The sequence below is a fragment of the Pan paniscus genome, chromosome 19 (assembly GCF_029289425.2).
Source record: "Pan paniscus chromosome 19, NHGRI_mPanPan1-v2.0_pri, whole genome shotgun sequence".
NCBI lineage: Eukaryota > Metazoa > Chordata > Mammalia > Primates > Hominidae > Pan > Pan paniscus.
Genome location: NC_073268.2, coordinates 32301867 through 32315959, shown reverse-complemented (window position 1 = coordinate 32315959; position 14093 = coordinate 32301867). Strand labels below are relative to the sequence as shown.

Below are 14093 nucleotides of genomic sequence, written 5' to 3'. Positions count from 1 at the left end.
CAAATGCTTGACAAGTATTATAGTATTTATTATTATTTCCATGCTACAGAAGAAGGAACAGTGGCTGAGGGAAGTAAAAATAAAAGCACTTAGTCGAGATCACAGAGCTATTATGTGGAGCCTAGATTCAAACCCAGGAAATTTGCCAGCAACTCTTAACTGCTGCAAGAGACCACATGACTTCTCCTAGGAGAAAGGGAAGTTGGTATTACGCACATTTCATTCCCTTTAAGTGTTTATTGTGTAATATTTAAGATAGAAAAAATGTACATTATGCACAGATAGTGCTTCCTCATTAATTTATGTATTTTATATTTCCCACTGTGTGCCAAGTATTAGGGATGTGATATATATTCGCACGCGTATGTATATATATATATTTGCCATTGTGTACCAAACATTAAGCATGTAACAACAAATTCCTCCAGATGGAGAGGGTCACGAGAAAATTAAGGCAATGTTAGAAAAATCATCTAGAGTTTATTATCCAGTGCCACCTCCGTGTCTAGCATTACGCTGGGTAAGCCTGAGTAAAGAAGAGTGTCCGAAAACCCTGCCATAAAATAAACTACATAGACAGAAAAAAAGGTCACTTAGTTTGGTTATAAAGAAAGGAGTCTGTTCACACAGCGTAAAAACGAATCTTATAATCGTATTTTATAAGCATCAGAGGCAAAAGCAAGTAGGGTGACGGGCTTTGGGGAGTGGAAAGCGCCGGATCCTGGGAGCCAGTCGCCCTACTCGATCAAGCATTTTCTGACGGCCCTATCCAATAACGTGGGGACGCAGCTGAAAACCATGCAAGCTGATCGCTGCCCTCCCGGAGTTTCTGGTCTGGTGAGAAGATCCCTGCTCTGAGTCACTGCCAAGCTCTAGCTATGTGACTTTGAACAGGGAATTTCTGTCCCTATCTATAAAATAAACGGGGTTAAAGCAGGGAATCCGCCATTCAAATTCCTGGCCCAAGTGTCTCCGGGGTCGCGGTGCCCAAAGGAGGGTGGGCGAGGCTCCCTGGGCCTGCGCTGCGGCGGCCTGACAGCGGGAGCGCTGTTCCGGCGCAGAGAGCGTTCGCGTTCCGAAAGCGCGTGTCCCTCGCCGCGTGCCGTCGTCCCCGCCGCCGCCGCCGCCGCCGCCGCCGCCGCCACAGCCCGCTGGGCCGGAGGAGGCGGAGCTGGCGCTGTCCCGGCTCTCTTGCGGGGAAGCAACTGAGGGGGCGGCGCGGCGGGCCCCGGCGGCCGAAGAGGCTGGCAGGTGGCGCCGTGGGGTGGGTGCTCCTGGTGAGAGGAGTCCACTCCATGCGTGCGGGCGGAGGCCGGCCCCCGAGAGCCGCCGACATGAAGAAAGACGTGCGGATCCTGCTGGTGGGAGAACGTGAGTCCGCACCCTCTGGCCTGCCCCTGAGTCCCTGCCCTCCCTGCCCCTGCAGCCCCTGTCGCCCCTGCAGCCCCAACCTTTGCAGCCCCGGCCCTTCTCGCGCCTCACAGCTCCGCTCGCCTTTCTCCGCGTTCCTAGGCCTTCCAGCCCCTTCACTCTTCTCTTTTGGCTGCCCGCCGGCGGCCCTCACCCTGTCACCTCACCTGGGCCCTCCAGAGATCTCCTTTCCCTGTTCCCCAGCCGTCCTCCCAAGCCATGTCCCCATTAGCCCCTAACCGCCCGACCTCATCCCTCCGAAGCTTCACTCCTCCTTTTCCTCTTCGAACCCTGTCCTTCTGGGCCTCACAGTTTCCCAGGCCGCCTCCTTTCAGACCTTCTTGTCTTCTGGAGATTCCCTTATCACTGCCAGGCAGGTGCTGGAATAAGCAGACTGACCAATAGGGATTGCGTGAACCGGCTCCCGGGGAAGCTGGGGGAGGGGTGCAGAACTATTCGACTTGTGGGCAAGGTCAGGTTTCTGCATTTTTTTGGCACTCGCAGTCTTCACTCTCTCTATGTATTGACATTAAGATATGAGTAGTGGAAAGGGCCGGATCCTTTTTAGCAATACTTGTACTTTGCATTGGACTAACTCCTCGTACTCGAGATATTTCATCAAAAATTTTTACTCAACTTCGAGTTATGCAAGCGCTCAATGAATTAGAATTATCTGGGGAGGGTCCAATTGTTGTTACCCTAAAGCGTAATCTTTGCCCTCTTTTTAAGCATTATTTATTCCATAGTTACTTCGTAGTTAACTTATTAATAACCACAGGCACACAGACATTTGATATCTCCCCCCACCCAGAAATTTCATACATTTCACCTTTTGAAAATATAATAAAGGAGAGTTCCCTCTGTTCACTGACATGAGGACACAACAGCGGGGACTTCTTGATATCACTCTGCAGGTTATGTAACTCAGTTGCTAGGACTAAAATAAGAAAGTGGGCCAGGGATAACTGGATTGTTTGTTTTAAAGAGTTAATACATTCGTTAATAGTCTACCATTGCTGTTTCGAAGCATTCTATTTTAAACCATTATTTCATTCTTGGTAACCCCTCGGTCACCATGATGGAATCCCAAGGAAGAAAGTTAACACGTTTTTACCCTCTTCTGTAGTGTTCTTTGAGTTCATTGAAATTTCATCCACCTGCTGTTTGGAGAAATATTCCTTTAGAATTAGAATTTAGGAGTAAGCTTAGCCAGCCATAGTTTACTTTTTGATTTGCAGTTGTAAATTTTTATTTTTATTTATAACTATATCTTAATCTGTATTTTTCATGGACTTCCTTGACAAGGTTCAGGAAGGTGTTATTTAACATATAATTCATGCTTATGCTTTTGGAGCAAGGTAGGGAAAGTGAGTAGACGACTTGCTTAAAAAACTGATCCTTAAATATATGATGAAATAGTTTGTTGTTGTTGTTGTTTTGAGACAGAGTCTCTCTCTGTCACCGAGGCTGGAGTGCAGTGCCTGGGATTACAGGCACGGTGGCTCATGCCTGTAATCCCAGCACTTTGGGAGGCCAAGGCAGGCAGATCACTTGAGGTCAGGAGTTCGAGACGAGCCTGGCCAACATGGTGAAACCCCATCTCTACTAAAAATACGAAAATTAGCCGGGTGTGGTGACACACACCTGTAGTCCCAGCTACTCTGGAGGCTGAAGCAGGAGAATCACTTGAACCCTGGAGGAGGAGGTTGCAGTGAGCTGAGACATGCCAGCCTGGGCAGCAGAGCAAGACTCTGTCTGAAAAAAAAACTTTAATAATGCTCCCACACAGCTGGGTGAGGTGGCTTATACCTGTATTCCAAGCACTCTGGGAGGCTGAGGCAGGAGGATCACTTGAGGCCAAGGAGTTTGAGACCAACCTGGGCAATGTAGTGAGATCCTGTCTCTACAAAAAATTTAAATATTAATGGCTGGGCACAGTGGCTCACTCCTGTAATCCCAGCACTTTGGGAGGCTGAGGCAGGAGGATTGCTTGAACGCAGGAGTTTGAGACCAGCCTGGGCAACATAGTGAGACCCCGCCTCAAAAAAAAAACCACAACACTATTAGCTAGGCATGGTGGTGTGCACCTGTAGTCCTAGCTACTGGGGAGGCTGAGGTGAGAGAATTGCTTGAACCCAGAAAATCGAGGTTGCAGTGAGCCATGATCACACCACTGCACTTCAGCCCAGGTGACAGAGCAAGACTGTCTCTTAAAAAAAAAATTAATTTTTAATGGCTGGGCGCAGTAGCTCATGCCTGTAACCCCAACACTTTGGGAGGCCAAAGTGGGCAGATCACCTGAGGTCAGGAGTTTGAGACCAGGAAACTGACCAACATGACGAAACCCAGTCTCTACTAACAATACAATAATTAGTCAGCTGTGGCAGCACGCACCTGTAATCCCAGCTACTCAGGAGGCTAAGGCAGGAGAATGGCTTTCACCCAGGAGATGGAGGTCGCAGTGAGCTGAGATCACACCACTGCATTCCAACCTGGGCGACAGAGTGAGACTCTGTCTCAAAAAAAAAAATATATATATATATATAAATAATAGTAAACAGGATAGTTTTCATTTTAATGGAGTCTTCTTTTTAAATTAAATTGAGATATATTTGTTTTCTACTAGTTAAGTTCCTAAGAAAATGGAACTGTTATCTTCTTTTAAAATGAATCTGGCAGCTCTTTAACTGGTTTGTCTAACTCTGATTATCATGGCAACCTCTGCCAAACTACTTCAAAATTCCACTGGCTTTGGCCTTGACTTTTGCAATATCTCCCTTAACCAGTCTTTCTGCTCCTGCTTTCCTCCATTTTCCATGGAGCAGGCAGATTCATTTTTATTTTTTTATTTTTAATTTTTTTACCCTGAAGTATAGATTCAAGCTGTCCTGAATATATACAGATTCATATTTAGAAAATATCTCAGATTCTGCTATGCACCTTAAAAATCATCTAATGAGCCAGGTGTGGTGGCTCATGCCTATTATCTCAGCACTTTGGGAGGCCGAGGCAGGTGGATCACTTGAGGTCAGGAGTTCGAGACCAGCCTGGGCAACATGACGAACCCTCATCTCTACAAAAAATACAAAAAATTAGCTGGGTGAGGTGGCATGCACCTGCAGTTCCAGCTACTTGAGAGGCTGAGGTGGGAGAATCACCTGAGCCCAGGAGTTCGGGGCTGCTGTGGGTCATGACTGCACCCCTGCACTCCAGCCTGGTTGACAGGGTGAGAATCTGTCTCAGAAAATAGATGTATATCATCCAGTGATTTCTACTTTCACTTAGAATAAAGTCCAAACTTTTTAATGCAGTCCTGTAAGGCCCTCCACAATCTAGCCCTTACTTCTCTTTTATGCTACTCTCTCCTTCATTGCTCTCTCTATAAGAAGGCTCTGACCTAGGCATTATCCCCATAACCATGTATATTTGTACATTTTTTGTCCTGTCTCTTGGGCTAGAAAAGAATCATCATGAAGGCAGGGGATTTGTCTTCCTTCTTGCTGTATCCCCAGTGGCTAGAACAGACCTGGCACAAAAGAGGCACTCAGGTATTTCTTAAAAGAATGAATGAGTTCAAGCTAGTTCAGTTTGTTTAGACTTTCCTTGTTTTCCAAACCACTCCTCTTTGTCATAAAAATTTGATCATTTTTCTGTATTATTATTATTATTATTTTTATTTTATTTTTTTTGAGATGGAGTCTCGCTTTGTCGCCCAGGCTGGAGTGCAGTGGCGCGATCTCGGCTCACTGCAAGCTCCACCTCCCAGGTTCAGGCCATTCTCCTGCCTCGGTCTCCCGAGTAGCTGGGACTACAGGTGCCCACCACCACGCCTGGCTAATTTTTTTTTGTATTTTTAGTAGAGATGGGGTTTCACCATGTTAGGCAGGATGGTCTCGATCTCCTGACCTCATGATCTGCCTTCCTCGGCCTCCCAAAGTGCTGGGATTACAGGAGTGAGCCACCGCGCCCGGCCTATTATTTTTTTTTTTGAGACAGGGTCTTGCTCTGTCGCCCAGGCTGGAGTACAGTGGTGCCATCTTGGCTCACTGTAACCTCAGCCTCCCAAGTAGCTGGGATGACAGGCATGCGCCACCATGCCTGGCTAATTTTTGTAAATTTTTTTTTTTTTTTTTTTTTTTAGTAGAGAGGGTTTCACTGTGTTGGCCAGGCTGGTCTGGAACTGCTGACCTCAAGTGATCCACCCACCTCGGCCTCCCAAATACTGGGATTATAGGTGTGAACCACCATGCCTGGCCTGCTCTTTTTTTATTTTTTTGAGGCAGAGTCTCACCCTGTCACCCAGGCTGCAGTGCAGTGGCACAATCTCGGCTCATTACAGCATCAGCCTCTCAGGTTCAAGCGATTCTCCTGCCTCAGCCTCCCAAGTAACTGGGATTACAGGCGCATACCACCACGCCTGGCTAATTTTTGTATTTTTAGTAGAGACAGGGTTTCACCATGTTGGCCAGGCTGGTTTTGAACTCCTGACCTCAAGTGATCCACCCACCTTGGCCTCCTGAAGTGCTGGGATCACAGTCATGCGCCACTGTGCCTGGCCTAAGATCATTTTAAAACCATATTGCTAATCCCAGCACTTGAGAGGTTAAGGCGGGAGACTTGCTTGAGCCCAGGAGTTTGAGATTGGCCTGGGCAACATAGTGAGACCCTGCCTCTACTTTTTTTTAACTATTAAAAAAAAAAGCCATATTGCTTTCCATTCTGGTCTTTGTTGGAATGATATTTAAAGATTAAACTGCCCGGGCGCGGTGGCTCACACCTGTAATCCCACACTTTGGGAGGCCAAGGTGGGTGGCTCAAAGGTCAAGAGTTCGACACCAGCCTGACCGACGTGGTGAAACCCTGTCCCTACTAAACATACAAAATTTAGCTGGGCATGGTGGTGTGTGACTGTAATCCTAGCTACTCAGGAGGCTGAGGCAGGAGAATCACTTGAACCCAGGAGGCGGAGGGTGCAGTGAGCGGAGATTGCGCACTGCACTCCAGCCTGGGCGATAGAGTGAGACTCCATTTCAAAAAAAAAAAAAGATTAAACTGCTCCAGTTTCAATTACACTGTGTTTACTACCTGGGTAATATTCTATGGCCAGGGATGTTCAAACACCCATTGAGGTGAACTGGATCTTTTCTGGGCCCACTTCTGATGCGTGTAGGCTTTAATGAAAATTGCTTAATAAGGGTGGGGCGCAGTGGCTCACGCCTGTAATCCCAGCACTTTGGGAGGCTGAGGCGGGCGGATCACAAGGTCAGGAGATCGAGACCATCCTGGCTAACACGGTGAAACCTCGTCTCTACTAAAAATACAAAAAATTAGCCAGGCGTGGTAGCAGGTGCCTGTAGTCCCAGTTACTTGGGAGGCCGAGCCAGAAGAATGGCGTGAATCCGGGAGGCGGAGTTTGCAGTGAGCCGAAATCATGCCACTGCACCCCAGCCTGGGTGACACAGTGAGACTCCCATCTCAAAAAACAAAAAAGAAAAAGAAAATTCCTTAATAAGTATTTAGTGCTTAGATAAAAGAAGTTAAGCTGTCTTTAAATGCAGAGAAAGTCAAAGTTCAAACATCCCTGGCCATAGAATCCATTCTGCATAAAGAGTCTATTCTGTTCGTACAGAGTCCTTTCTATAACATCCTCACAGATGTACTGAAACCTATTCTCTGCTGTCCTTTATTGCTGCACCAGTTGGTTACTAGTGTTGATCTCGTTTGAAGGAGAAGGATAGCTGAGCGATAGCTTTTGTTCTGCAGGCCACATCATCTGCATGTGGGCAATGAAATTGTCCTTTGGAACAGTGTTTAGCTATTTGGCCAAATGCTAAAGTTTTCCAGTTAAAAATGTAACTCCATAGTTACCTTCCTCCCCCTAGTGTATTCTAATTTCAATAACTTAGGAAGAGCCAACAACGCTTCTTACTAAAGAAACATAAAAATGAGGAGTAGTTCTCTTTGCCACTTGAAGCAGGGGGTGTTTGTTATCAAGAAAAATAGCCAGTATGGCTGGTAGAGTGGTAATTGGAACCAGAGAATGTTATTTCTGCTTCATGAATATTAGGAATTTGCTGTCATTTGGAACTAGATGTTCAAAAGATGTGATGAAAAGACAAATTTGTAGCCTGGATAAATCTAGATAATTTGTTCTATAGTGATGAATTATGTTTTCCATGGATGACCTGCTTAGAAGCATGGAGTCTCAGAACTGTGGCATATTCTATTGAACTGGATCAGAAGGCCTTCTGTCCTTGCGGATAATTGTGGTCTTGCTTTTAGTTTTTATAGATTACTTCAATATTTCTCAGGCAAAATAGAAGAAATAGAGACCATTAGTCGGTTGGCTAATGAAGGATAATTTTTTTGTCCTCCATATTAATAACATACTAAATGTTTGTATCAAATGTATTTATATTACATTTTATACATTTTATTATAAATTTTATTTGTAATTATTTGTTATAAGTTTTATTATAAAATACAATGTTTTATATGCATTTGTCCTATAACTTTTATAGTAAATATGAAGTTTAATTAGTGTAATTTAAGAAGAGCTTGGGATTTGTGTTTCCTCCTAAACAATCTTTATTTTCTGAAGCAGTTAAAAATATATAGTGTTTATATCATATTTGCCATTATTAAGATACCTTTTTGATTGTAAGCATATTTAAATAGTTTTTAGAATTTAATATTCTAAAATGTTTCATTATCTTTAAGGCACTCTTATTTATTTCTCAATTAAAATTAGCATAGTCTGGGTGTGGTGGCTCATGCCTGTAATCTCAGCACTTTGGGAGGCCGAGGCGGGTGAATCACTTGAGCCCAGCAGTTCCATATATATATGTGTGTGTGTGTGTGTGTGTGTGTGTGTGTATACACACACACATACATACATACACACACACACATATATATACACACATACACATATATATACACATATATATATACACACACACACACATATATAGAGAGAGAGAAGAGAGTCTCGCTCTGTTGCCCAGGCTGGAGTGCAGTGGCATGATCTCGGCTCACTGTAACCTCCGCCTCCTGAGTTCAAGTGATTATCTTGCCTCAGCCTCCATAGTAGCTGGGATTATAGGCATGTGCCATCACGCCTGGCTAATTTTTTGTATTTTTTTAGTAGAGATGGGTTTTGCCATGTTGGCCAAGCTGGTCTTGAATTCCTGGCCTCAATTGATCCACGTGCCTCAGCCTCCCAAAGTACTGGTATTACAGGTGTGAGCCACTGCCCCTGGCCAAAATATTAATTTTTAAAAAATAGCTTAAAAGTGGCTTTTACACTTGCTGCTTTATTATTCCTTTGATAGTCTCACATAGGGTTAGGTAGGGAGGCCCTAAGGAGAGCAAAAAGCCCTAGTTTAGATTTACTGAAGGATTTTTTAACTAAGTCACATTTGTCTGATCCTTTATTAAAGTAGCTGTTATTTCACTGCCCTTCCAAAAGGAAACACAAAAATGATACTGATGAAGATGTGCTATTTTTTTCCATAAATTCACTGTAATCTGTCTCTTTCCAATTTTGAACTTTTGCTGCTAATGAACTTTTTTTTTTTTTTTTCATGTGTAAGATGCAAGAAGACCTCTTTTCTAAATGGTCCATATTTATTAGTACTCTGGTCAGAGAAATCCAAAGTCTACCATATTGGAGGTTTTCTGGAATTCCAGGCTGTCTGTTAGACTGTAGTCTTTAAAGCCTTGCCTTATCATACTGGGCCAGGTTTGTGTGGGAGATAGGCCTACAGCTAGACCAGCAAAGGTGCTGAGAGAGGAACCCTGTCCTCCTACCTGGTACTTTGTGAGTGAGAGATACTGATACAGACAGTGGAAAGAAGAGCTGGATATCTCATTCTCATCAGGAAGATTATACAGTTCTATGATTTGGCATATGTCATAGGCATCAGAGTACAAAGCAGGAACTGAGGCCACCAGCCTCTCCCACTGAGTATCTTGCATTTGGAAGTCACTTGTGGGACTCTCAGTGAAGGTAGAGTTCCATGCCCAATTGGAAGGGTCTAAGAGCTGAGGTGGAAGGGAGCTGTAGAAATCTGAAACCACGGGAGAAAAAGCATAAGCACTGGGGGATGTTCTGGGGGAGGTGGGCACATTCTTCTTGGATGGAAGGTATCTGGTTCGGTTGCTTTGCTGATTGCTGCTGCTGCTGCTGCTGATGCTTCAATTTGAATCGCCGGTTCCTAAACCAGACCTGGGAGTGGGGGAAGAGGGGAGATTGTGGTCTGTTCTTGGAGAAGGCATTCCAGGCTTCTCCTGAGTGAAAACAGCCAGGTTATCATCTCACATCCTCTCCAATTTACCATGACACTGGGTTCTTTACTGTTGACTCTGGTAGGTTGAGTTTCAAAGCTAGTTTCTCCTGAAGATTTCTGTCTGGGAACATGGTCTGGCTAAACAGAGCTTCTAGTTCTTTATACTGTTGGCGGGTGAATGAAGTACATTCTTGATGCCTTCTCCATATTGCTGTAGTCCCAGATACTTGGGAGGCTAAGGTGGGAGGATCACTTGAACCTGGGAGGTTGAGGCTGCAGTGAGCCAAGACTGCACCACTGCACTCCAGTTTGGATGACAGAGTGAAACTGGGACTAGCTGGATCCTGTGGTGGTATCACTTTCATGTTGGAATCATTCCTGTTGATGAAAGAGTCTAGCTAGGGATTCTCTGGGGCCATTCTGTTCATCATGGTTTCTGAAATCTGTCATGAATCCCCTTAGACCATTTTCAGTCCTGCGCGGTGTGTCTCTCTCTCTCAATGAACTTTTTTAAAAAAGGAAATCATGGCCCGGAGCAGTGGCTCACGCCTGTAATTCCAGCACTTTGGGAGGCCGAGGTGGGCAGATCACGAGGTCAGGAGTTCAAGACCAGCCTGGCCAACATAATGAAACCCCATACCTACTAAAAATACAAAAAATTAGCCGGGCATGGTGGTGGGCGCCTGTAATCCCAGCTACATTGGAGGCTGAGGCAGGAGAATTGCTTGAACCCGGGAGGCGGAGGTTGCAATGAGCTGAGATTGCGCCATTGCACTCCAGCCTGAGCGACAGTGCGAGGCTCTGACTCAAAAAAAAAAAAAAAAAAAAAAAGGAAATCACTCTTGGATTTTAATGTGGAAGAAATTCACGTTCTTTGATTTTTAGAAGATCTTTTATTGTACAATTACTTCACAAACTAGATGGTATTTTTTGTAATGTAGTGAGTGCTAAATTACCTCAAATTCTTTTCCAGATAAGGCAGGATATGAATAAATTTTTTAAAATCACACTTTAAAAGATAGTGACTGATACAAATAACTTAAACAGAATTGCCCCCACTCTTTGTTACCACTGTGTTGTATGTCTGTATGTTCAAGCGTGAGTAAAGCTACTTGATTATTGTTGTCTTTACGACACCTTCTCTCCTGCCAGAGTGTTTTCTTTCCTATCTCTGAGGCCTGCCCTGCTGGAATAGACCTGGTGGCAGGTTTGTACTTTGGCGGGAGCCTGCTGCTACACAGGCAGCCAGAACTGACCTTCAGACTAATGAGCAGAGCTGTGAAGAAATCTGAAGTTCCTCATAATGTTGGTTGTCTGTTCTGAAAATATCATTGCAGACATAGGGAGTCCATGGGAGAAGCAGAAGGAGACTGTGACTGGGAAAAAGTTTGTTCTAATGAGTTTTAAGAAGAGAGATGAAGGTCTTTTCTCTCTTGGACCTTCAGGCACCCTCTTGGGTCTCTAGCAGCAAATTTTTCATTTGTTTCCTCTTATAAAGCCTTTTAAAATAAACTTCCACTTCTGCTCTGAAAAAAAAAAAGAGAGAGATGAGGAAGAATGGATGAGTTTTAAGGGCCATGGTGAGGGAGGGAACTTCAAGGGGAACAAAACATCTCTTGAAAGCCTGAATTTTGCTGAGAGATCCTATGTGATTGGGATTAAGGAACAAGTGCTTTCTTGGAAACCAGTAGCCTTTCAGTGTTGGGGATTGGCTTAATTTTGATCACATTATTTATCTTTTTTTTTTTTTCTTTTTGAGACAGGGCCTCACTCGGTTGTCCAGGTTGGAATGTAGTGGCGTGATCATGGCTCACTGTAGCTTCGACTTCCTGGGCTCAGGTGATTCTCCCATCTCAACCTTCCGAATACCTGCATATAGGCATGCATCGCCATGCCTGGCTAATTTTTAAATTTTTTGTAGAGATAGAGTTTCACCATGTTGTCCAGGCTGGTCTAGAACTCCTGGGCTCAAGTGATGTGCCTGCCTCAGCCTCCCAAAGTGCTGAGATTACAGGCGTGAGCCGCCTCACTTGGCCTGTTTAACATTTTTTGAATTGTGGATTAAAAGGTAGGTTTTTTTTTCTTTCTGAAACTGGTAAGGGCCTTAGAGTGGTGAACAAGAGCAAAATTTTAAAAAGATAATTCTGAAAAGGGGATTATGAGAAGAATCAGGGTCTTAAGCATATTAAGGTAGGCACATTTCTTATGGACCTAGAGTGGGACTGAATTATTGAATGTCAGCTTCATTTTTGCCATCCTTAATATAGTAGATGAAGGATGAGAATATGGAGATATTTGAAATATCCAGGTAGCTGGGCTCTGTGGCTCATGCCTATAATGCCAGCACTTTGGGAGGCCAATGCAGGAGGATAGCTTGAGGCTAGAAGTTTGAGACCAGTCTGGGGAACATAATGAGAACCTATCTGTACAAACAATTGTTAAAATTAGCTGGGTAAGGTGGCATGCACCTGTAGTCTCAGCTACTTGGGAAGCTGAGGTGAGAGGATCACTTGAGCCAGGAGTTCAAAGCTGCAGTGAGCTATGATCATGCCACTGTACTCTTGCCTGGGCAAAAGAGTGAGACCCTGTCTCAAAAAAAAAAAAAGTGTAAAATATCCAGGATAGCTCTTTAGAAATGGAAAAGTTCCTGGAAATATCCATGCTGGTGGTAGTTGTGATTATGGAGACACTCCAGGAAAAGCAGACATCTCTACTGGGAATAGTCAGGTGCAGAAGTTCAGAGGTCTTAGAAATTATACAGGCATTGTATCCTTTAAAAGGCCTTGCTGTTTTGAGTACCTGGGAGTTACACTACTGCTAAAATAAATTACATAAAGTACAGGGCTTGGTGGACTTGATGGGACTTCATAACAGAGGCATTCTGTCTGTGATCCACAGAGAGCTCTGTCTGCTGTGTATTATTCATATAAACCAATTGTAAAGTTGAAAAATCAGGGGACAGGTGTGGTGGCTCATACCTTTAGTCCCAGAACTTTGGGAGGCCAAGGTGGGAGGATTGCTTGAGCCCAGAAGTTCAAGAGCAATCTGGGCAACATAGTGAGACTTTGTCTCTAAAAAAAAAAAAGAGAAAAGGGGCCAGGCACAATGGCTCATGCCTGTAACCCCAGCACTTGAGAGGCCAAGGCAAGAGACTCACTTGAGCCCAGGGGTTTGAGGCCAGCCTGGACAACATAGGGAGACCCCGTCTCTACGAGAAATTAAAAAAATAAAAAATAAAAAAGGCCAGGCGCAGTGGCTCACGCCTGTAATCCCAGCACTTTGGGAGGCTGAGGTGGGCAGATCACGAGGTCAGGAGATCAAGACCATCCTGGCTAACACAGTGAAACTCCGTCTCTACTAAAAAAAAAAATACAAAAAAATTAGCCAGGTGTGGTGGCAGGCGCCTGTAGTCCCAGCTACTCGGGAGGCTGAGGCAGGAGAATGGCGTGACCCTGGGAGGCAGAGCTTACGGTGAGCAGAGACGGCGCCACTGCACTCCAGCCTGGGCGACAGAGCAAGGCTCCATCTCAAAAAAAAAAAAAAAAAAAAAAATTGACCGGGTGCAGTGGCTCATGCTTGTAAACCTGGCACTTCGGGAGGCTGAGGTGGGTGGATCACTTGAGGTCAGGAGTTCGAGGCCAGCCTGGCCAACATGGTGAAACCCTGTCTTTACTAAAAATACAAAAAAATTAGCCGGGCATGGTGGCACATGCCTGTAATCCCAGCTACTCGGGAGGATGAGGCAAGATAATTGCTTGAACCCAGGAGGCGGAGGTTGCAGTGAGCCGTGATCGTGCCATGCACTCCAGCTTGGGCAACAGAGCAAGGATCCATCTAAAAAAAAAAAAAAAAAAAAAATTAGCTGAGTGATGGAGTGGTAATTAGCTGAGTGATGGAGTGGTGTGTGCCTGTGGTCCCACCTACTTGAGAGGCTGAGGCAGGAGGATCACCTGGGGCCAGGAAGTTGAGGTTGCAGTGAGCTGTGATTGCACCACTGCACTGCAGCCTGGACAACAGAACAAGATCCTGTCTCAAAAAAGAAAAGAAAAAGAAAAACAGAACTATGGTAAGTCAGGGACTATCTTTCTGTGTTGTTAGCATTAAATGCATTCTCTTTTTTTTTGAGATGGAGTCTCGCTCTGTCGCCCAGGCTGGATGGAGTGCAGTGGCGCGATCTCGGCTCACTGCAAGCTCCGCCTCCCGGGTTCACGCCATTCTCCTGCCTCAGCCTCCCGTGTAGCTGTGACTACAGGTGCCCGCCACCACGCCTGGCTAATTTTTTTGTATTTTTAGTAGAGACAGGGTTTCACCATGTTAACCAGGATGGTCTCGATCTCCTGACCCCGTGATCTGCCAGCCTTGGCCTCCCAAAGTGCTGGGATTACAGGTTTG

General features: G+C 45.0%; 1 protein-coding gene and 1 pseudogene across 25 annotated transcripts in view; one reads left to right on the top strand and one right to left on the bottom strand.

The window, feature by feature from the left end:
- The first annotated feature begins 981 nt into the window (after positions 1 to 981).
- RHOT1 (ras homolog family member T1) overlaps positions 982 to 14093 on the top strand; it is a 110854-nt gene continuing 97742 nt past the window's right edge. For 7 of the 25 annotated variants that reach the window (XR_008621647.2, XR_004667205.3, XM_034942129.3 and 4 more), the window contains exon 1: positions 1162 to 1371. Coding sequence is in view for 15 of the 25 variants with exons in the window: in XM_034942129.3 (XP_034798020.1) it covers positions 1296 to 1371 (76 nt within the window). In the remaining 10 variants the exon portion in view is untranslated. Of the gene's footprint in view, positions 1372 to 14093 lie in introns of all 25 variants that reach the window. The other 18 variants (XM_055101305.2, XM_063599136.1, XM_063599131.1 and 15 more) reach the window with 13 other exon arrangements.
- LOC100988584 (arginine-fifty homeobox-like) lies at positions 5386 to 11458 on the bottom strand (annotated as a pseudogene).